The sequence below is a fragment of the Capricornis sumatraensis genome, chromosome 6 (genome assembly GCF_032405125.1).
Source record: "Capricornis sumatraensis isolate serow.1 chromosome 6, serow.2, whole genome shotgun sequence".
Taxonomy (NCBI): domain Eukaryota; kingdom Metazoa; phylum Chordata; class Mammalia; order Artiodactyla; family Bovidae; genus Capricornis; species Capricornis sumatraensis.
Window position 1 is genome coordinate 69,843,780 of NC_091074.1, and position 22,015 is coordinate 69,865,794.

The 22,015-nt window shown below is 35.9% G+C and overlaps 1 protein-coding gene across 1 annotated transcript in view; it reads left to right on the top strand.

Moving 5' to 3' along the window:
* Positions 1 to 482: 482 nt before the first annotated feature.
* DCAF10 (DDB1 and CUL4 associated factor 10) overlaps positions 483 to 22,015 on the top strand; it is a 51,465-nt gene continuing 29,932 nt past the window's right edge. The window contains exons 1-2 of the mRNA XM_068974521.1: positions 483 to 1,033; positions 14,965 to 15,078. Of these exons, the coding sequence (XP_068830622.1) occupies positions 483 to 1,033; positions 14,965 to 15,078 (665 nt within the window). The remainder of the gene's footprint in view (positions 1,034 to 14,964; positions 15,079 to 22,015) is intronic.

A 22,015-nucleotide genomic window follows, 5' to 3' on the forward strand; every position in this document is an offset into this window, starting at 1 on the left:
CTGAGTAGGCAGTACACCGTGCTGCTTACTGTGTGAGCAGCACATAATATGGTCATTTCTTACCTTCGTTGGTCTCAGTGTAGAGACGATTATGTGAACAGTACCCAATTACACTCAGCCTCTTGGACTGACCAGTCAGACCCTGTCATCCCCATAGACACAGTCTGGTCAGTGATAACCACATATTGACAATAGCGCACGCAGTTCCCGGATGCTAGCGCTGCCCCTTGCAGCCTAGGCCCTGGGCATCTTCACTGTCGCACACACAGTAGCTCTAGACCTCCAACCCTCCCGACTGTGGCACCCCCAGTCGAATGGTGTCTCCGCTTTCCTGGTCCCCGGCGGATGATACAGAGAGGCGGCGCGGGTTTCCTAGCCGGCGAGGTGAGGCGGCCGCACGCCGGAAGTGGCGGCTGGAGCGGGAGTACTGAGGTGTTGGCCGGCTGGGCAGCGGCCGGGAGCCGGGGGCGGGGGCGTTGGCCATGTTTCCCCTCGGGCTCCGTAGCCCCGGAGGGAATAGGGCGGCTGGAGCCGCGGCTGAGGAGCCGGCACCCTACGGGAGAGAGGCGGCTGCTGCCGGGCCGCTCCCTTCCCCGCCCTCGCCACTACAGCCCAGGGCTGACGCAGCCCCTCCCCCGTCGCCCGGCGGGAGCCCTCGCAGTCCGTGCGCCCCCTCGGAGCCCCCCGCCGGGCGCGCGCGGGAGCTCGGGCTGCCCGGAGCTCTAGAGTCCTCAGCCGCTTCCGCTCAAGGAGATCCTTCACCGCCTTCCCCGCCGCGCCGGCCACCCGGGCCTGACTGCAGGGCCGGGAGCCGCGGCCAGCCCTGCCTCATAGCCCGCCTGGGCAGCCCTGGTGCCCGGCTCTTCGGGTGGCTGAGAGAGCGCAGCCTGGGCCGCGGGCTGTTCGTGGACCCGGCGCGGGACAATTTCCGCACCATGACTAACCTCTATGGTTCCATCCATCCCGCGGATTCGGTGTACCTCAGCACCCGCACCCACGGGGCAGTCTTCAACCTCGAGTACTCGCCCGACGGGTAAGCGCGGCCCCTCGGAGGGCGGGGACCCGCCTCCTCCTGGCGCGGCTGCCGGTGGGCGGCTGCCCGTGGGCGTCTGCCCAGGGCCCGCTCGCCCAGCCAGGCCTGGGGTTTGCGAGTGCCCGTGGGGCGGACGGCTTTCGTGCCCCTGACTCTTTGTGAAGCGCTCTGTCGCTGTTGGAGGCCCCGTCCGGCACTTGGAGGTAGGCGAACCCGGGGCTGGTTTGCTCCTCTTCTGGACCAGAGCTCTCTGAAATGACTAAAGCAACCCCGGCAGCTTTGTCAGAGCCAGTCCAGAGCTAGGCTTTCTGGTACACCGTAGATGCTCAATAAGTTCACTTTGAATAAATGCCCATTTCCCACTGACGCCCTAGGCATGTTTTTCCCACCTAAGCTTTGTCAAGGGTATGGAGCCTGCAGAATCCCTGTTCCCAACTTGCGCTTAGGGGACAAGTGTGGGTTCCTTCGTTCCTTTTCTCCAGTAAGATACTAAGATCCTGCAGAGAGATATCTTGTGATGTGGGCATCTGTGAAGTTTCCAGGCTAGACTAGATGTTCTGTTAATGGTATCTTGCCTTTTTCTTGCATAATTAAAATACCATGTTTGGCCTCGGTTTACTTTGAGCTATGGAGAATTTTCAAAGTGATATCTATTTTTTAAACTTTGTTATTTGAGTACAGGAACAAGTTCAACAGCAGGCAAAGGAAAAACTTTACACAGGGTTCCACCATGAGGGGATCTTCCCGACCCAGGAATCGAACCTGGGTCTCCCGCATTGCAGGCAGAGGCCTTACCGTCTGAGCCACCAGGGAAGCCCCTCATAAATAATACAACTCATACCAAATCAGGGCCTTTGGATTCCTAGTTATTTGCTTAGTTGTTCATTCACTCAGTCCCTCATTCAGCATGTATTTGTTGAGCATTTGCTATGCTCCAGAGGCAGAGGTGGCACTGGTGGGCAAAACAACAAATGGCATCGCGTTCATTAGTCTTGGGACCTATTGGTTCAACTAGAAATTAATAAGCATACTAGATAATTTCATAATGTATATTTACAAGTTGAGATAAAGGCTGGAAAGAACCTGTTGTGGACTAGGGTGTTCAAGGTTTCCCTGAGAAAGTGACACTTAACCAAGATGGAAAGATGAGTAGGAGATAAATTAGTCAAGACAGTGTTGGGATAGAAATATTTCAGATGAAGGAACTGGTATGTCAAACGACCTATGGTTCTCTAACATATCATGTTAGAGAAACTGAAAGATGATAGGTTAACAAAGGAAAAATTGTGCTGAAGAAAGACATAAAATATGCTAAGGAAGGAGCAAAGTATCAGAATCTGGGGTCACTGAGCAGGTACACCCTATTTCATTTCACTTGCAAATGCTTTTTCTTAATATAGTAGTTGACTTGAAACAATGACTGTGCACCTGAATACAGGGAAGATTGGTGAGAGGACAAACTATTCTGCTGAAGTTTATCTGTGGAACCTCCTCTCCTCACTCCTTCCTCCAACTAAGTGCTATTCCTAAAGTTTCTCCCAAAATACCGGCAGTTTGTTCTTCATAACCCTTCAGTTCCTCTCTTCAGCGTATCTCAGCTCTTTTCCTTCCAGCCTCCTACCTGTTCTCTCAGGCCTTCAGAAATAGTTGTTTCTACTCTTTGAAGGTGGAATTTTAGGTAGGGGGTGAGAGGGATAGAATGAGTTATGAAGAAGGAATTCTCATTACCAGTACTATAAGAATGAGGAGTATATTACTGATAGTTCTTGTTTGAATATGGGCTGTGTTTTCCTATAGTAACATTTTTGTAAAGGGTGGTACTTTATTTACGTACCCTGATATTTCATGCAATAACATGCAACTATATAATTACTAGTTACTAACTGTAGAAAACCTAGACAGTAAATGAAACTAAAAGAAGCTAAATATCCTTTATGATCTCAGAGGGTAAATGGATATCTAAGGAATCTTTTTCTTTGTATATATCTTTTTTATTTGTTAAAAAATTTTTTTTTCTTGACTGCACCATGTGCAGCTTGTGGGTCTTAGTTCCCTGACCAGGGACTGAACATGGGCCATGGCAGTGAGAGTGCAGTCCTAACTATTGCACCACTTGGAACTCCCTTTGTATGTTTATGTTAACGTAAAAATAGAACCTACTGTTTTGTAGCCTGCCTTTTTTCATACATTATAAATTATCTATGTTAATGAATATATTTCTACAGCATTGTTTAAAATTTTTCATTAGTTAAAACCTCTAATCTGATATTTTAAATTTATGTCCTTATGGTAAGTCCTTAGAATGAGTAAAAGGTTATGAAGATTTTGGATTCCTATTATTAAATTCCCCTTTGTACCAGTCCTTATTCTTCTCAGTCCCAATGAAAGTGCTTGTCTTCCTGTACCCTTGCCAGTATTGCACATTGCCATTCTTTTTCATTTCTGCCAAGGTAATAGGTGAAAATAGTTCAGTGTTTTAATTTTTCAGTCTACTGACTACATCTAATATGCCCCAGTTCTTGTAGGACTAAAAATGGTTTTATATAAATTTGACATATCTTGTTAAATGAGATGATTTCACATATCCTTCAGTTGTATATAAGTTAAATCAGCTTACTGGATACTGTAACCACTGTCAAGGACTTCTCAGTACAAAAAGAAGAGGTGATACAGAAGGTAAGAATTAAAATTAAGTCTTTGATAGAGACCAGACTAGAAACAATTTGGCACTAAGAAAGAAAAATGAAGGCTACCTGGACCAGAAGGTAATTTGTAAAGAACTGTAAAATGTTTTAAGCAATAGCAGCATTGTCAAGATAAGTGTGTCACCTCCTAAAATGGCATTTTGAAAAGGAAATTTGATAATATTTGCAATAATATGGACTTTCTTATGCTATCCTCTATAAGAATACATTAGGCACTGATGTAGAGAGAATTAGTATAGTGGAAAATAGAAGTGAAGAACTTATCCAGATTGCAGACAAGAGAGGCAAAGAGACTGAAAATATGAAGGAGGATTGGTGACACAAAGCACAAAGAGAAAAATGCACACTGTGTATCTTGTTAGTTCCTAACGAAAATGCAATAATAGGATAAAATAAACTTGAAGCAGCAATAGCTGAGAACTTTCCAGAATTGAAGAAAGGTATCAAATGATTTAAGAAACCTGACACACCCCTAGCAGGAATTCTCCCTTGCCATATAGGAAACTGCAGGACAACAGATATAAAATAATAAAAGCCAGAGGGAAAAAGGCTTTCAAAGGAGTAACTATGCAAGTGAAAGCCAACCAGTCATCGATAATAGTGTAAATTAGAGGATAGCGGTAATTTCATTTCAGTATGCTGGGAAAAACTGCCAACCTGAATGTCTATACCCAGCAAATATGGGTTCTTTGTTCTTGTCGAGAACAAAGATGAGATGAATACATAAGCATCCAATCAAAGCTCAGTAAGTTTGCCACCAGACCTTCAGTAATGGAATTCTAAGTTCAGAGAGAAGAAAGTGTTTTCAGCTGTAAGGTCTTGAGATATTAGAAGGAATGAAGATCAAATAAAGTGGGAAATTTGTATGTAAAACAATCTGATTTTGTCTTTTGGGATTAACAAAGATGTAGCTAAAATAGAAGACAACAATAGCATATAAATTATGAAGGAATATTCGAAGTTCCTTATTTTTTTGAGGGAGAATTGTGATATATTAACTTTAGGCTTTAATATGTACATACTAAAATGTACAAGGTAACCACCAAAAGACAATTAGTGTATTATTTCAGGACTAGAAGAAGAAAAAATTTTGGAATGAGGAAAAACATATTCTAGAAGACAAGAAAGGGAAAGGGAAGAAAAGTAGAAAAGGTATAATAAAACACAAAGAATCACTGAAAATAAACACAAATATTACTAATTATAATATAAAAGTACTAAGTGTACTTTTTGTACATAAGATAAAGAGGATATATCAAACACCTAAGCAAAAGAAAGCTGGTGAGCTATATTTAATATCAACAAAATGGGCTTTAAGGCAAAAAAATTTCTAGACATAGGTTACTTTATATTCAGATCAATTCACCTGAAAAATAAAATTCTGAAATTGAGTTTTTTAACTTATATACATCCAAAATTGATAACTTCAAGGAGAAAAGAGAAAACTTATCATAGAGTTGATATTAATGTACATTATAGTATACCTCAGTTAATCAGGCAGACACAGAAACAATACTACTTCTAAAAAGTATGTATAGAATACCACATTCAGGCCTAATGTTCAGCTAGTACACATTGGTTCAGCTGTACCAGTTGTTAAAATATTAATATATATCCATGGTGGTTGAATAGTTACTGCCCCAAGTTCACTGAGTGCCATCCTAGTACTTAAGCACCTTCCATAGGATCTCCTAGAGTAACCCATTTGTGATAACTAGATTCTTGGGAGATCCAGAGATAAAAGGAGCTGTCAGATGAGAGTAATGGCACTACTGGAGGCACCATCCAAACGTTAATTCTCTTGACAAAGTGTGAACACCCACTGCAGGATAGTACCCATGGCAGGTAAATGAGGTCAGTGGGGTGGTTTATGGATGAATACCATATGGTTACAGATCCCCAATCTTATCATTCTTACTGAATTTCACCTTTATTTAGTGGTATAATTTTGCCAAAAGCCACTGAATACATACCCACCATAGGCATTAATAACACTCTATTAATGAACATGACTGCCAAAATAAAGTCTTCTCTATATCAGAAACGTTTAGTTGAGAGAACTGAGATGCAGAAAGGAGTTTAAACACAAAGGATTTGTACTCTGGTTTATGCCCTTAACTACTGTATTACAATATGTCTCATCTGGGCTGAAGGATTAGGTTTGATATCATCAAATAGGATGTATCAATTATTTTGTGACTTAGTTATTAATACAATTGAATGTAAAAATTAACAACAAGCGTTATAAGGGCTAAAATTTTTCCAGTATACTTACTGTTAACTGGAGCAAAAGCTAAAAAGAGGATTCAGCTCCATGAACAATTTTATTGCTATTAAGAGTGATTTTTCTTTTGTATATCAAGACCACAAGTTACTTAATAACTACCTATTTATAAGGAATTTTAAAACTGAAATATAGTTGATTTACAATATTGTATTAGTTTCAGGTGTACGGAAAAGTGACTTAGATACATGTATATTTTTTCAGATTTTTTCCATTATAGATATTACAAGATGTTGACTATACTTTGTGCTATATAGTAAATCCTTGTTGCTTATCTATTTTATCTGTAGTGGTTTGTATCTGTTAATCTCCTACACCTAATTTATCATTCCTTCCTTCCTCTTTTGTAACCATAAGTTTGTTTTGTATGAATGACTACCTGTTCAATGTGGAAATTCTTGGAGGGTCCTTATGCAGTTTCCTATGGCAGTTCATGGTCCAAACAAAGGCATCTGGGTCAAAGAGATAATTATGGCTACAGTTTCTAAAATTAATAAATGTTTGGGAGTTAGTAGAATAATATGATAAACAATTTGAGTTAGAATTAATATCACTTGGCAAGCATTTTTATAACCTATAGGTTAGCTGTTTTTATCTTTTAAATTTTAAATTTTTTATTCATATGTTAATTTATATTATTGAATATTTAGTATTTTTTAATATCACACGTAACAGCTGCCTCATGGTTTTTTGTCCCCACACACAGATGAGTTAAAAATTCCTTTATTATAAGACCACATATTTCAAAAGATTGTCATTAAATAGTTTCTCAGGATAATGTGATTGCTAGAAATTAATAGCATGTATTTTCAAGTTAAATATATGTAAGTAAAAATTTATAAATAGCTCATAAGTCAAAGTAGAAATGATAATGGAAATTAGAAATATTTAGAACTAAATGAAAATACCACATCTCAAAAGTTGTGGGATATAAATAAATCTGTACTTAGTATGAAAACTATGATTTTTAATAAACTAGAAAGGAAGACAAGGAAAATTAATTATCTGAGTATCTGTCTCAAGAAATAATAACAGAATAGTGAAGTTATAACAAAGTAAATCTGAAGAAAACCAAAGGAAGGAAATACAGAAATATAGCATAAAATTATTAATTATAATTAAAATTATAATTATTTTAATTCTAAAAATCAAGTAGAAATACTCAACAGAAGATTTGTCTTTGCAAAGACAAAGAATAATGAAACATACTCATTAAACTGATCAATAGAATACCCAGATAAACAATATTTAGAGTGAGAAGGGGGATATAATTTCAGATTTAAGAAGCAGAGATTGTACCTTTCCAGAAGTAGCAGAATAGGTGGTTTGGACCAACCCTCCAACTGAGAATAATTAGAAAAGCTACAGAAAAACATCAGTATCTAATATAAGACATAAACAGTTATGTTTGAAGGGAGTAGAGAACTGAGGCAGTGAGGAAATTTCAGGGACAAGCTCTGCAAAAGGAGGGTAGCCAGAGATGTGAATCCACCTTTTTAGCCAACTGAATGTAGCAATATGGTAGAAATGAAAGATTGATTTGACATTAGAAAATATATTAATTGTAAATCACTACATTAACATATTAAAAGAAAACTATAGTATAATTTCAATAAATGTTAGAAAATATTTCATATAGTTTAATGTATATTAATGAAAAAAAATGTAACAGATTTGAGGTAGAAGAGACTTTCCTGAATCCACTAGTAGGAATCTACCAAAACAAACAAACCTTATAGCAAACACTGTGCTTAATGATGAAATGGTAAATGTATTCTTAAAGATCAGGAATAAGACAAGAGTTGCTATATAAACCTTTCTGTTCAACATTGTACTGAAGGTCCTAGCCTTCAGTAGGTGCAACAAAGGAAAAAAGTATTAAAAATAAGAAAGCAGTTATTTATAGATGACTAATGATAATTGACAAAGAAAACCTAAAATAACATGTGATAAATATTAAAATAAGATTGATGAATAAATAACATTTTAAAAATCAGTTGGCTTTCTGTATACCAACAACAAATGAAACAAAATTTTAAAAAGAACATTTACAAGAGCATCAAAAAATATCTCAAGTACCCAGGAATAGATCTAATGAAAGATAGGCATGATCTACATGGAGAAAATCTCCATTGTAAATGGAGATATGCCATGTTCAAGTATTGGAAGTCTCCGTATTGTAAAACTATCAACTCTATGTAAACTTTTCTACAGATTTATTACAACCTCAAAATCCACAGGTGGATATGTATGTGTATGTATAACTTCCTATGTCAATTCTAAATGTATAAGGATGTACAAAGAATTGTTATAGTTCTCTTATTAAGAATATCTTAAATATATGAAAAACAGTGCATATTACTGATGAGATGATATAAATTCTACCAGATTAATTTGTAAAGTCACTGCATCCTAATAAAAATACCAAGATTTTCTAGTAGGACCTGACATGCTTTATCTAAAATTCATTTGGAGAAGACAGTATGACATTAGCTTCCACTAAAAATGTTTATTAGGGCAGTGAGGGGGTCTTGCTTGGCTACTTGCCAGACCTTTTAGAAATTGCATGAAATAGAATATAGAGTCCTAAAAGAAAATCTATATATGACAAAGATGGAATTTACAAAGTATAGAGTTTGATGTTGGGACAAATGACATCCAGTTTTAAAAGTTACAAATTATGCCATGTACAAAAATAGATTATATTAAAATGAAAAAATGACCATCAGTCTTACTGATCTTTTAATAGCTCTCTTGTTTATAATGTTTAATATTAAGACTTTCCAAAAATCATTGATTCATTACTTTTATGAAGAAGACAAGTTCATTTCATGACTCTTCTAACAAAAAGAAATATTTATGCATCTTCTAAAATTAGATATATTTGAATATTTTTACTCATGGTAGTCAACTAATACAAAAATCCTTCAGATGTTATTAAATTTTTAAAATTTCAGATACCTCACAAAAGGATTTAAGCAGACACTCTTTAAAGGATAATTTCATGATTTCTAAATATGGAAATGACTTCAATTTAGTAGATGTTTTCCCTTACCTTGTAAAACATTTGTTCTGAATTTTAAAGTTTGGCCATTTAGAATTCTGTCTTATGCACTTTCATCTTAAAGTGTAAAAATCTCATGTGCTTTTGGAATTATATATTAAAAAGATTGCACTTTCAGAATTTCATTTGAAAGTAAAATCAATTTCAATCCTGAATTGAAATCAGTTCAAGATTTCGTTTGCTAGGTCTGAATCTAAAAGATTAGCATTTACAGAAGACTAAGACAAAATCAATAAAAGACAATAGATTTTCAGAAATCAAAATGGTGTTTGACTATCAGACATAAAAAAAATTGACAGTAACACGGTAATAGTAGGAGACTTTAAACACCCCCACTTTTGATGGACAGATCATCAAAACAGAAAATTAATAAGGAAACACAAGTCTTACATGATACATTAGATGAGATGGATCTCATTGTTATCTTCAGGACATTCCATCCAAATGCAGAGGAATACATCTTCTCAAGTACACTTGGAACATTCTCCAGAATAGACCACATCTTGGGTCACAAAACAAACCTCAGTAAATTTAAGGAAATTGAAATCATATCAAGCATCTTCTCTGACCACAATGCTATGATACTGAATATCAATTACAAGAAAAATGTAAGAAACACAAACACATGGAGATTAAACAACATGTTTCTAAATAACCAACAGGTTACTGAAGAAATCAGAAGGGAAATCAAAAAATTTCTAGAAACAAGTGACAATGAAAACATGACAACCCAAAACCTATGGGATGCAGCAAAAGCAGTCTTAAGAGGGAAGTTTATAGCAATACAGTCATACTTCAAGAAACAAGGAAAACATCAAATAGACAACCTAACTTTACACCTAAAACAACTGGAAAAAGAACAAAAAACCCCCAAAGTTAGTAGAGGGAAAGAAATCAAAGATCTGAGCAGAAATAAAAACAAATGAAAGAAACAGTAGTAAAGATTAATAAAACTAAAAGCTGGTTCTTTGAGAAGATAAACAAAAGTGACCAACCTTTAGCCAGACTCATCAAGAAAAAAAGAATCAAATCAACAAAATTAGAAATGACAAAGGAGAGGTTACAACAAACAATGCAGAAATAAAAAGGATTATAAGAGACTATTATGAACAACTATATGGCAATAAAATGGAAAACCTGAAAGAAATGGACAGATTCTTAGAAAAGTTCAATCTTCCAAGACTGAACCAGGAAGAAATAGAAGTTATGACCAACCCAGTTACAAGCACTGAAATTGAATCTGTGATCAAAAATCTACCAAAAAACAAAAGCCCAGGACCAGATGGCTTTATAGGAGAAGTCTGTCAAACATTTAGAGAAGTGCTAATGCCTATCCTTCTAAAACTTTCAAAAAATTGCAGAGGAAGGAACATTTCCAAACTCATTCTTTGAGGCCACCATCACCCTGATACCAAAACCAGACAAAGACAACACAAAGAAAACTATAAGCCAATATCACTGATGAACATAGATGCAAAAATCCTCAACAAAATTTTAGCAAAAAGAATTCAGCAACACATCAAAAATCTCATACACCATGATCAACTTGGGTTTATTCCAGGAATGCAAGAATTCTTCAATATATGCAAATCAATCAATGTGATATATACCCTATTAACAAATTGAAAGATAAAAGCCATAAGATAATCTCAATAGATGCAGAAAAAACCTTTGACAAAATTCAGCACCCATTTATGATTAAAACTCTTCCAAAAAAGGTCATGGAAGGAACCTACCTCAGCATAGTAAAAGCAAACATTATTCTCAATGGTGAAAAACTGAAAGCATTCCCCCAAAGATCAGAAACAAGAAAGGGTGTCCACTTTCACCACAGTTCTGGAAGTCCTAGCCACAGCAGTCAGAGAAGAAAAAGAAAAGGAATCCAGATCGGAAAAGAGGAAGTAATGCTCTCACTGTTTGCAGATGACATGATGCTGTACATAGAAAACCCTAAAGATAGTATCGGAAAATTACTAGAGTTAATCAGTGAATTTAGCGAGGTTGTAGGATACAAAATCAATACATAGAAATCACTTGCATTTCTATATACTAACAGTGAAAAATCAGAGAAATTAAGGATTCAATCCCATTCACCATTGCAACAAAAAGAATTAAATATCTTGGAATAAACTTACTTAAGGAGACAAAAGAACTGTACACAGAAAATTATAAGACACTGATGAAAGAAATCAAAGATGACATAAAAAGATGGAGAGATATTCCATGTTCCTGGGTAGGAAGAATCAATATTGTGAAAATGAATATACCACCAAATGCAATCTACAGATTCAGTGCAATCCCTATCAAGTTACCAATGACAATTTTCACAGAACTAGAACAAAAAGTTTCACAATTCATATGGAAACACAAAAGACCCTGAATAGGCAAAGCAGTCTTGAGAAAGAAGAATGGAGCTGGAGGAATCAACCTCCCTGACTTCAGGTTATACAACAAAGCTACAGTCATCAGAACAGTATGGCAGTGACACAAAAACAGAAATATAGACCAATAGAACAAGATAGAAAGCCCAGAAATAAACCCATGCACCTACGGGGCCCTTATTTTTGACAAAGGAGGCAAGTATATACAATGGGGCAAAGAGAGCCTCTTCAATAAATGATGCTGGAAAAACTGGACAGCTACATGTAAAAGTATGAATTTAGAACACTTCCTAACACCATACACAAAGATAAACTCAAAATGGATTACAGACCTAAATGTAAGACTAGAAACTATAAAACTCTTAGAGGAAAACATAGGCAGAACACTCAATGACATAAATCAAAGCGAGATCCTCTGTGACCCACCTCCTAGAGTAATGGAAATAAAAACAAAAGTAAGCAAGTGGGACCAGATTAAACTTAAAAACTTTTGCACAGCAAAGGAAACTATAAGCAAGGTGATAAGACAACCCTCAGAATGGGAGAAAGTAATAGCAAAAGAAACAACTGACAAAGGATTAATTTCCAAAATATACAAGCAGCTCATACAACTCAGTGGTGGAAAAACAAACAATTCAAAGAGTGGGGAAAAGACCTAAACAGACATTTCTCCGAAGAAGACATACACATGGCTGACAAACGTGGAAAGATGATGCTCAACATCGCTCATTATTAGAGAAATGCAAATCAAAACCACAATGAGGTATCACCTCATACTGGTCAGAAGGGCCATTACCAAAAAGTCTACAAACAATAAATGCTGGAGAAGGTGTTGAGAAAAGGGAACGCTCTTGCACTGTTGATGGGAGTGTAAATTGATACAGTCACTATGGAAGATGGTATGGAGATTTCCTTAAAAAACTAGAAATAAAACCACCATATGACCCAGCAATCCCACTCTTAGGCATTTACCCTGAGGAAAACAGGGTTGAAAAAGACTCATGTATCCCATTGTTTATTGCAGCACTATACAATATCTAGAGCAGAAGGCAATGGCAACCCACTCCAGTACTCTTGCCTGGAAAATTCCGTGGACGGAGGAGCCAGGTAGGCTGCAGTCCATGGGGTCGCTAAGAGCCACACGACTGAGTGACTTCACTTTCACTTTCCACTTTCATGCATTGGAGAAGGAAATGGCAACCCACTCCAGTGTTCTTGCTTGGAGAATCCCAGGGATGGAGGAGCCTAGTGGGTTGCCATCTATGGGGTCGCACAGAGTTGGACACGATTGAAGCAACTTAGCAGCAGCAACAGCATACAATATCTAGAACATGGAAGCAACCTAGATGTCCATCGACAGATGAATGGATAAAGAAGTTGTGGTATATATACACAGTAGAGTATTATTCAGCCATGAAAAGGAATGCATTTGAGTCAGTTCTGATGAGGTGGATTAACCTAGAACCTATTATATAGAGTGAAGTGAGTCAGAAAGAGAAAGATAATATACATATATGGAATATAGAAAAATGGTACTGAATTTATTTATAGGGCAGCAATGGAGAAACATGTAGAGAATAAATTTATGGACATGGGGAGAAGGGAGGAGAGGGTGAGATGTATGGGAAGAGTAACATGCAAACTTATATTACCATATACAAAATAGATAGCCAATGGGAATTTGCTGTATGGCTCAGTAAACTCAAACATGGGCTCTGTATCAGCCTAGAGTGGTGGGATGGGGAGGGAGATGGGAGGGAGGTTCAAAAGGGAGCAGATAAGGTATACTTACGGCTAATTCCACCCTGCTTATTTAACTTACATGCAGAATACATCATGAGAAACGCTGGGCTGGAAGAAGCACAAGCTGTAATCAAGATTGCCGGGAGAAATATCAATAACCTCATATGCAGATGACACCACCCTTAAGGCAGAAAGTGAATACGACCTAAAAAGCCTCGTGATGAAAGTGAAAGTGGAGAGTGAAAAAGTTGGCTTAAAGCTCAACATTCAGAAAACGAAGATCATGGCATCTAGTCCCATCACTTCATGGGAAATAAATGGGGAAACAGTGAAAACAGTGTCAGAGTTTATTTTGGGGGGCTCCAAAATCACTGCAGATGGTGATTGCAGCCATGAAATTAAAAGACGCTTACTCCTTGGAAGGAAAGTTATGACCAGCCTGGATAGCATATTGAAAAGCAGACACATTACTTTCCCAGAAAAGGTCCGTCTAGTCAAAGCTGTGGTTTTTCCAGTAGTCATGTATGGATATGAGAGTTGGGTTGTGAAGAAAGCTGAGCTCTGAAGAATTGATGCTTTTGAAGTGTGGTGTTGGAGAAGACTCTTGAGAATCCCTTGGATTGCAAGGAGATCCAACCAGTCCATTCTAAAGGAGATCATTCCTGGGTTTTTTTTGGAAGGACTGATGCTAAAGCTGAAACTCCAGTACTTTGGCCACCTCATGCGAAGAGTTGACTTATTGGAAAAGACTCTGATGCTGGGAGGGGTTGGGGGCAGGAGGAAAAGGGGACGACCGAGGATGAGATGGCTGGATGGCATCACGGACTCAATGGCCGTGAGTCTGAGTGAACTCCGGGAGTTGGTGATGGACAGGGAGGCCTGGTGTGCTGCGATTCATGGGGTCGCAAAGAGTGGGACACGACTGAACAACTGAACTGAACTGAACTGATGGTTGATTCATGTTGAGGTTTGACAGAAAACAACAAAATTCTGTAAAGCAATTATCCTTCAATTAAAAAGTTTAAAAAATGGTGTTTGTAAAAGGTTTATAAAAGTGTAATTTTGTAATAGGAAAGGGCTGAAACAAGAAACAGTACTAAAATCCATAAAAGAAAAGGTTTAGTTTGACTAAAACTGGTTTGGTAGGATGTATGCTAGACCTTTGAGTGCATTTTAATAGATACTGATGAAGAATTGCCTAATTTATATGATCTTTCCCTAAGTTTCCTCATTTAAGCATATTTTTCTGAAGCCAGCTTTTCTCATGTAAAAATACGTTTTAGGCCCCTTCATATGCATATAAAGTTATCCCTTTTTAAGTGTTGCACCATTTTGCAAAGTATTACATACTATGGCTTATAAAATCGATCTTTCTTTCATGTACATTTAGGTTACTTCCAATTTCTCCATACAATGAAGCATATCTTTATATGTGCTTCTTTGTATTTGGAAATTGTTATTTCTCTAGATTGGTTTCTCAGAAAAAAAATGCTGAGATAAAGATATGCACGTTTAAAATTTTGTTAGATACTGGTACTCTCCATACAAGCTGCATCCAGCTTATACTTCATAATGTATGAGACTACTATTTCCTACTACTACTTGAAACAGTGAATAGTCTCAATCTTTTAAATATTTGCTACTAATGTGGACAGAAGTTATTCATCTATATCTTATATAGTCATAAATAGATGAATATCAATAAAACAAGAGAATGCTAAGTAAACTAAGAGAAATGTGTCATTTCCTTCCAGGTCAGTGCTGACAGTTGCTTGTGAACAGACTGAAGTTCTACTTTTTGATCCTATATCTTCAAAGCACATAAAAACACTTTCTGAAGCTCATGAAGACTGTGTAAATAATATAAGGTTAGTATTACCATGAGAAAGTAAACTTTATTAATGTGACCCAAAGTATTCTGTTTGGGAAGTTAGTGAAAATGTATAATGCCTTGACCAGCAGTACTAGATGGTACACATTTGTGAATTGTGCAACTTATCCTTTTAATTACAAAAGTTACTGTTAACCATTTTGGATTGGAATCTTTCTGAAATGCATTTTCACTTCCATATGATTTTACCTTTTCTCTTTGTGTATTAGGGCCATCATTATGAACCTCAGCCATGTATTTTGTTAGTCCTGTAATGCTTTGGGGCAGTGCCATTGCTTAGCCTCTCTCACCACCAGCCCCCAGATTCAAACTGTTGAGGGGAAAAAAAACAGATAGGCACAGAGAACTTCTTTATTGTTTGAAGCTCCTTAAATTCTCAATAATGTGGGAAATAACAGTTGTATAGTTTGGTGAACTAATACACAGTCATTAAAATGATGATTACAGATGTTGGATATCAATATGGACAAATACTTGAAATAGTACAGGTTAAAATCATAAAAACTGTATAAATATGACATGATCAGAAGAAAAAGGTTAGAGGAAGTATTTTAAAATGCTTACAGTGGATGTATTAGAATGAATGGATTATGAGTAATTTTCTGTTTTCAAAACTATATAATGAGATGATATGACTTTTGTAATGATTACTTTTAATTATCAAAAAAAGAAGAAATGCTCCAAACATACAGAACAGTAGGTTAAATAGCACAAAAGATACAGCTAGGCTCTGAAACAACATAAACATCTTTGTGGCCATATGGCCAGACTGGAACACACACAAAAAGCTGTTACAGAGTTGAAGACACAAGCCCACTGGGTTTTCAGGCTGGCACTGACATGTAATAGTTTAGCTCCTGTCAGGAATCAAAAATGCTGAAGTATTTCATGTGAGGCAGGAACTAGAGCCAGAATTATTACATGAAGCCAGGGGTTTAGTTGGAATATCTGTCCCATATTTGTGAAAGGCTGAAAAAAGGAAAAAGCTGTTAATTACCTGGGGCTATAGCTTTTAGCTGATAAGGATTTATATAGCCTCATGACCATGAATTGAATGAAGCCATTGCTGAGTCGGTGATTGAAGGTATATATGTGATAGATATCATCATGAAACTGGAGGCTTTGATCCCAATGAGACCAAGTAGTGGATTTGGGTCCAGAAATCCAAATAGGACAACTATAAAATCATTAAATAGGAAAAGAGAAAGAAATTGTTTTTTCATCTTTCTTACTCAAAAGGAGTCTAACAACCAAAATTCTAAAACTCATTAAGGTTATCTAATATTAATATAACAAAATCAGCAACTGGAACAGGCATTTTCTCCAGATGAAATTATTTTTATGGAGTAGTCCAACGAAGACTTTATTTTAAAAAATGAATTATTTATTTTTTTTGACTAGGTAATACATGCACGTGGTACAAAATTCAAAGGTACAAAAGGGTAAACAGTGAAAAGTAAGTCTATCTCCCACCTCTGTCCCCTAGCCACCCAGTTCCTCTCCCCAGAGGCAACCACTGTTACCAATTTCTTGGTATCTTCTCTGAAATAGTTTATGCATGTACAAACATATATACACATACACTCATACATGTGCGCACACACACACGCACACATATATATGTATACACTTTTATATAAATGGTAGCATTCTACACATACATACCTTGGCTTTTTCACTTAATGACATATTTAGAGATCATTCCATATTTGTACCTATGGGATGGTTTTATTCTTTTTAACGGCTGCATAGTATTCCATTGATTGGAAGACACTTTAAATCATTTTTAGGATGCTCAAATAAGTTAACAGGAAAAAAAAAGTTAACAGATACTTTCCATTAATAGAGAGCTCAAAATTATGAAACAAAAGAGATGAAACAAGAATAGGTTAATATGGAAAAGAAGTAACTAGAACTTTTATAAATTAAAAATATAGTTGGTATATTAAAAACTTAATAGGTGGTAATTACTACCCTGTATACCACTGATGAGAGAATTAATGGGTTGGAAAATATTACTAAGAATTTTACCTAGAGATTAATTGAGATACGTAATATATCAAATACAGAAAAAAAGAAGTTGCAGAGATTGGAGGAGAACTAAATTTTGAAGACACAAAGGCTGAGAATTTTTTTGCATTGAAGAAAGACCTGAATTCTTGAATTAAAAGTAAACTGTAGTGTTTAGTGGGTTAAACAAAGATAAATTCACATCTAGACAGGATGTGATGAAACTTTAGGATATCAAAAATAAAGAAAATCTTACCACCAAAGTTAGAAGCCAGATTATCTATGGAGCTATGATAATTAAACTACCTGATTTCTTATCACCAATAGTTGATGCTAGAAGAAAAAGGAGTAATATCTTAAATATCAGTACTAAGACAAAGTAATGTTTAATACCATTTCATATCCAGATAAATTCTTATTCTAGGATAAATAATTTCAATTATATATAATAATTATAAATGTTGTTATTAATAGAAGATAGACTAGGATGTTAGGGGGAAGAAGGTGCATTTAAAACAAAGTTATAATGAAAGCTCTAGATTAGCACTATCTTAAAAATTTTCTAGTAGTCACATAAAGACAGTAATTTTTGCTCCAGTATGCCTAAAATGTTATTATTTCAACATGCAATCAGTATAAAAAATACTGAGATATTTTACTTCCATTTTTTTTTCATGCTAAATCTTCAAAATCCAGTGTATATTTTAAACTTAGAGCACATCTTGAGGCAGACTGACCACATATTAAGGACTCAAAAGCAACATGTGTCTAATGGCTACCAAATTGCACAGTGTAGCTCTGGATGGTGACAACAAATAGGTTGTATGGGTGAAGGAGTTTTGTTTAGTGGGAAGGTATAACATTTAAGGTTCACATCATGTTTAGGAAGAGGATAGAAATACTAAGTAATTTCTGACTCTTTCAGAACAATTTATGATTAAATATATATGATAAAAAATTAATACACATTTCATTTATAGCTTTCAAACCAGCAAAGTAGGGCAGGGGGTGGCAGAGACTATTAAAAACTTGATCAGTAAACAGAAGGAAAGCTTAAAAAAGTAAAAATAAAAAAGGAAAGGAAAGATAAATAGAAAACAAGAAGTAGAAATAGGTCCAAAATATTAATAGTCTACATTTACATATAAATGAATTGATCTTTTTTATTCAAAGACAGATAGCAATTTGAATAAAAAACAAGATCACACATATACTCTTTATGGAGATACCAAAAATAAAACTACCCAGAAATGGGAAAAGAAAATTGATGTAGGTTATAGCTATTGAACAGATGGAAGACCAAAGGCTTTCTTTAATAAGAATAAAGTGCAACTACATATTAAAAGAAAAATCCACCAAGCATATATAATAATCATGAACTTGTATACAACTTGAAATTAAGAAAGCAAAAACAGAATAATAAGGAATTACTAATACATGTCTATAATCATAGTAAGAGATTTTAATACAATAACTGGTAAATCAAGCAAATAAAAATTAAGTTGTAAAAGATTTTAAATACTTTGAATAACCTTTCTGCTAAAAACAGAAATGTTGGATAATTTTTTAAAAAATATTGTTTTAATGTAGAGTTGAGCTGATAAGAAAGTAAGGACTCCTAGGGCCAAAAATGAAGTGGAAGCAAGAATGCAAAGAATTAAACATGTATTCCGCTGGCTTTTACCCTGGAGGCATCTGCTAAATGCCTGTGACTCTTTGAGTTTCTGTTTTGACAGGTATGAGAAGTACAAAGGACAGGAGAGTTAATTCTACATCCAGTTCAAGGTGAGGAGTCTAGTAGAAAACTATGCATAAGACTGGGGCTACAAATTCTGCTGAGGGCTACAGTTTCAGCATAAAAGTTTTCTAGAAATAAACCACCTTGTTCATCTAGACTGTGGCATTGGGTAGAGGCATGTCAAAAATCTCTGTGAGTTACTAACCGCAAGTTAGCCTTCATACAGCCTTTACACTGCCTTATGGTCCAAACCCCTCCAGCCAGCAATTTTAAATTGGTTCCCACCTACTAGTGCTGTGAGGTATCTGTAAGAAGAAATGCAAATCTCTGGAGGAGAAAACTCAGTGTCATAAAGAAGTCAGTTCTTCCCCCAAAGTAGTCTATGAATTTAGTGCAGTTTTAATAAAAATCCCAACAGGATTTTTTATTTTTTTTATTTTTAAAAAGGTTTTTTTTTTTTTTAATTTGATATAAAAGTTCATACTTAACAATAAAGCACCAAGAATGTCTGAGAAAACTTTGAGGAAGACTGAGATGATAAGAGTACCCACCCCTCCAGATACCAGACCTTATCTTAGGACAGGGATAAATTAAGTGACCAGTGAAATGAAATAGACCTCCCAGACACAGACACATGCCTACATGAAAATTTGATTTATGACAGCAGGTTATTTACAAACCAGTGGGGGGAAATAGAAAAGAGATTGGTTTTGTGTGTGTGTGTGTGTGTGTGTGTGTGTGTGTATAAAAGATGAAAGTGAAATTAGATTTCTACCTCATATCATAACTAAAAATAACTGCCAGTTTCTTTGTTTTTAGAAGAAATATAGAATATATTTATATTCTAAGTACAACAAAGGATTCTTTTAAGACGCACCAAAAAAGTATAAACCATTAAGGATTGATAAAGTCACCTGTATTAAAATTTAAAACTTCGTTGTAACTAAAGACATAATAGTGTGAGAAGATGAGCAATAAGCTGGTGGGAGAAGATATTTTCTATGCACATAGCCAAGAAAAGGATTAGTATCCAGAATATATGAATAAACTACCTTAAAGCAAAATAGGCAGAGACTCACTAAGAGAAAATATCAATAAAATGAGCAATAAATATGGAAAGATTTTCAAGCTTACCAGTTATCATCGAAATGCAAATAAAATAGCAATAAAGAACAAGTATTGGTAAAGATGCTGAAAAATAGACACTTAAACATTTTTGATGGAGTATAAATTGGTAAAATTATTTTGAGCAATTTAGCAATATCTGGTTAAAATTGAATATCAGTTGTTTAAAAGAAACCACATAGGAATGACGCAATGTGAAAGAAGTTTCATTGTAGCATTTTCAGTAATAGAAGTTGGAAACAAATCTCCATCAAGAGGACTATAAATAAATTGTATACTCATACAATGGAATACTATACAGCAGTTAAAATAAATGAAGTAGAAGCATCAGCATCTGAGATGTATCTCAGAAATTCAGGATTGAGCCAGAAAAACAAATTGTAGAAATGAGCTGTACACAGTGTGATACCATTTATATAAAGTTTAAAAATAAACATAAACTTGATGAGGGCATGTATTTGTTCTCTGCTCTGTCCCCAGCACCTGGAACTGTGCCACATGTGGGTGCTCATTAAATACTGACAAAATAAGTTGAATGCAAAACAAAACTAAATTGCTTATGGATGGATATACAGTTGTGAATTCATAGTATTAAAAACTTGCAAGGGGAGTAACAAACAAATTTTGGATAGTGGTTCCTTCTGGAGAGGGAGGGAGGGGAATGGGATTGGGGAGGGATATACAGGGTTCTTTGATTGTGTTTGTAATGTTCAAAAAAAAAAATCTAAAAGATAACCAAATGTTAAAATTTGATAAAGCTGGGTGGTGGGTATCACAGGTGTTTGTTATATTCTTCATAATTTTCTTTATGTTTCTAATATTTTTACAATTTAAAAATTTCTCATCTCAGAAAAGACATGTCAGGTTCTTTGCCCCTATGCAAAATGACCTCTGACTAATTTGCTGTTAGAATCTGTGTTCTTTTTCAATATCAGTTCTCATCTGCTGCTGTCAGTGTGCTTGCTCTAGTACCTGACACAAATTTGGATTTGCTTCTTAACTGTTTGTTAGAAAAACAGATTATGAAGCCATTTAGAAGTACATATCTCATAAGTGTTTTGAATAAACATCAGAAAGATCCTCTGGCATGAGCTTAAGTGTGCATTACTTATTAATAATACTACCATTTTTTGAGTGCTTACCATGTGCCAAACCTTTTGTGAAGCACTTTTAATACACTGTATTGTTAATCCTCACAGTATCCTGATGTGAGACAGATATTGTACCCATTTTTAAGGAATGAAGAAACTGTAACTCAGATAGAGATTTGCCTATGCTCTTATATATAGTAAGTGATAGAGCTGGAATTCATACTTAGTTCCATTGGACCACCTCAGTGTACTGTTCAGAGATACAGGCATGCATTTCCCAGTTTGGTTCTAGATAGTCATTTTCCACATACTTAGTACTGTTTTGTAGTTCATTTCTTAGTTTTGAGGTTTGCTTATCTTGTAAAGTTAAAATACTGATATTTGTATTTTCTATTGCTTCATGTAAAAGTAGGGGAGAAAATATGTAATTTAAATTCTTAAGCCCATTATACAGCCTTCTTTCTCATTCATGAGGACTCTGTATGAGGATTTGAGGCCATATAATAATCAAGGTTCCCTAGTTATGAGGTTGTAAGAGGAAGTGAAGTTATCATAAGACTCTTTACTTAGCCACATGGCAGTTAAAAAAAATCAGTGCCCATATAAATATTCTAGGATCTTCTTTTCCTTCCTGTTGTCTTTGTTGGTCTTTTTCTGATTGTTATATTTCAGACAATATAATGTAGGTACAGTCCTTATAATGGGGAACATGAAATTTCTGATCTTGTAAAGGATGTACAATTTTGCAAGACCCTGAGAAGTGATATTAAAGAACTGGTCAAAATCATTGGCAAATGAGGATATGGTAGAGTTAGACCAGTTATCAGTTAGAAAAAAGAGAACGACAGAATTGATGACATGATAGAAACTTCAGAGAATTAAGTGAATATCTCATAGGACTAAGGGAAAGGCCTTTAGGAAAATTGATGAAGATCTTGAATATTATACAG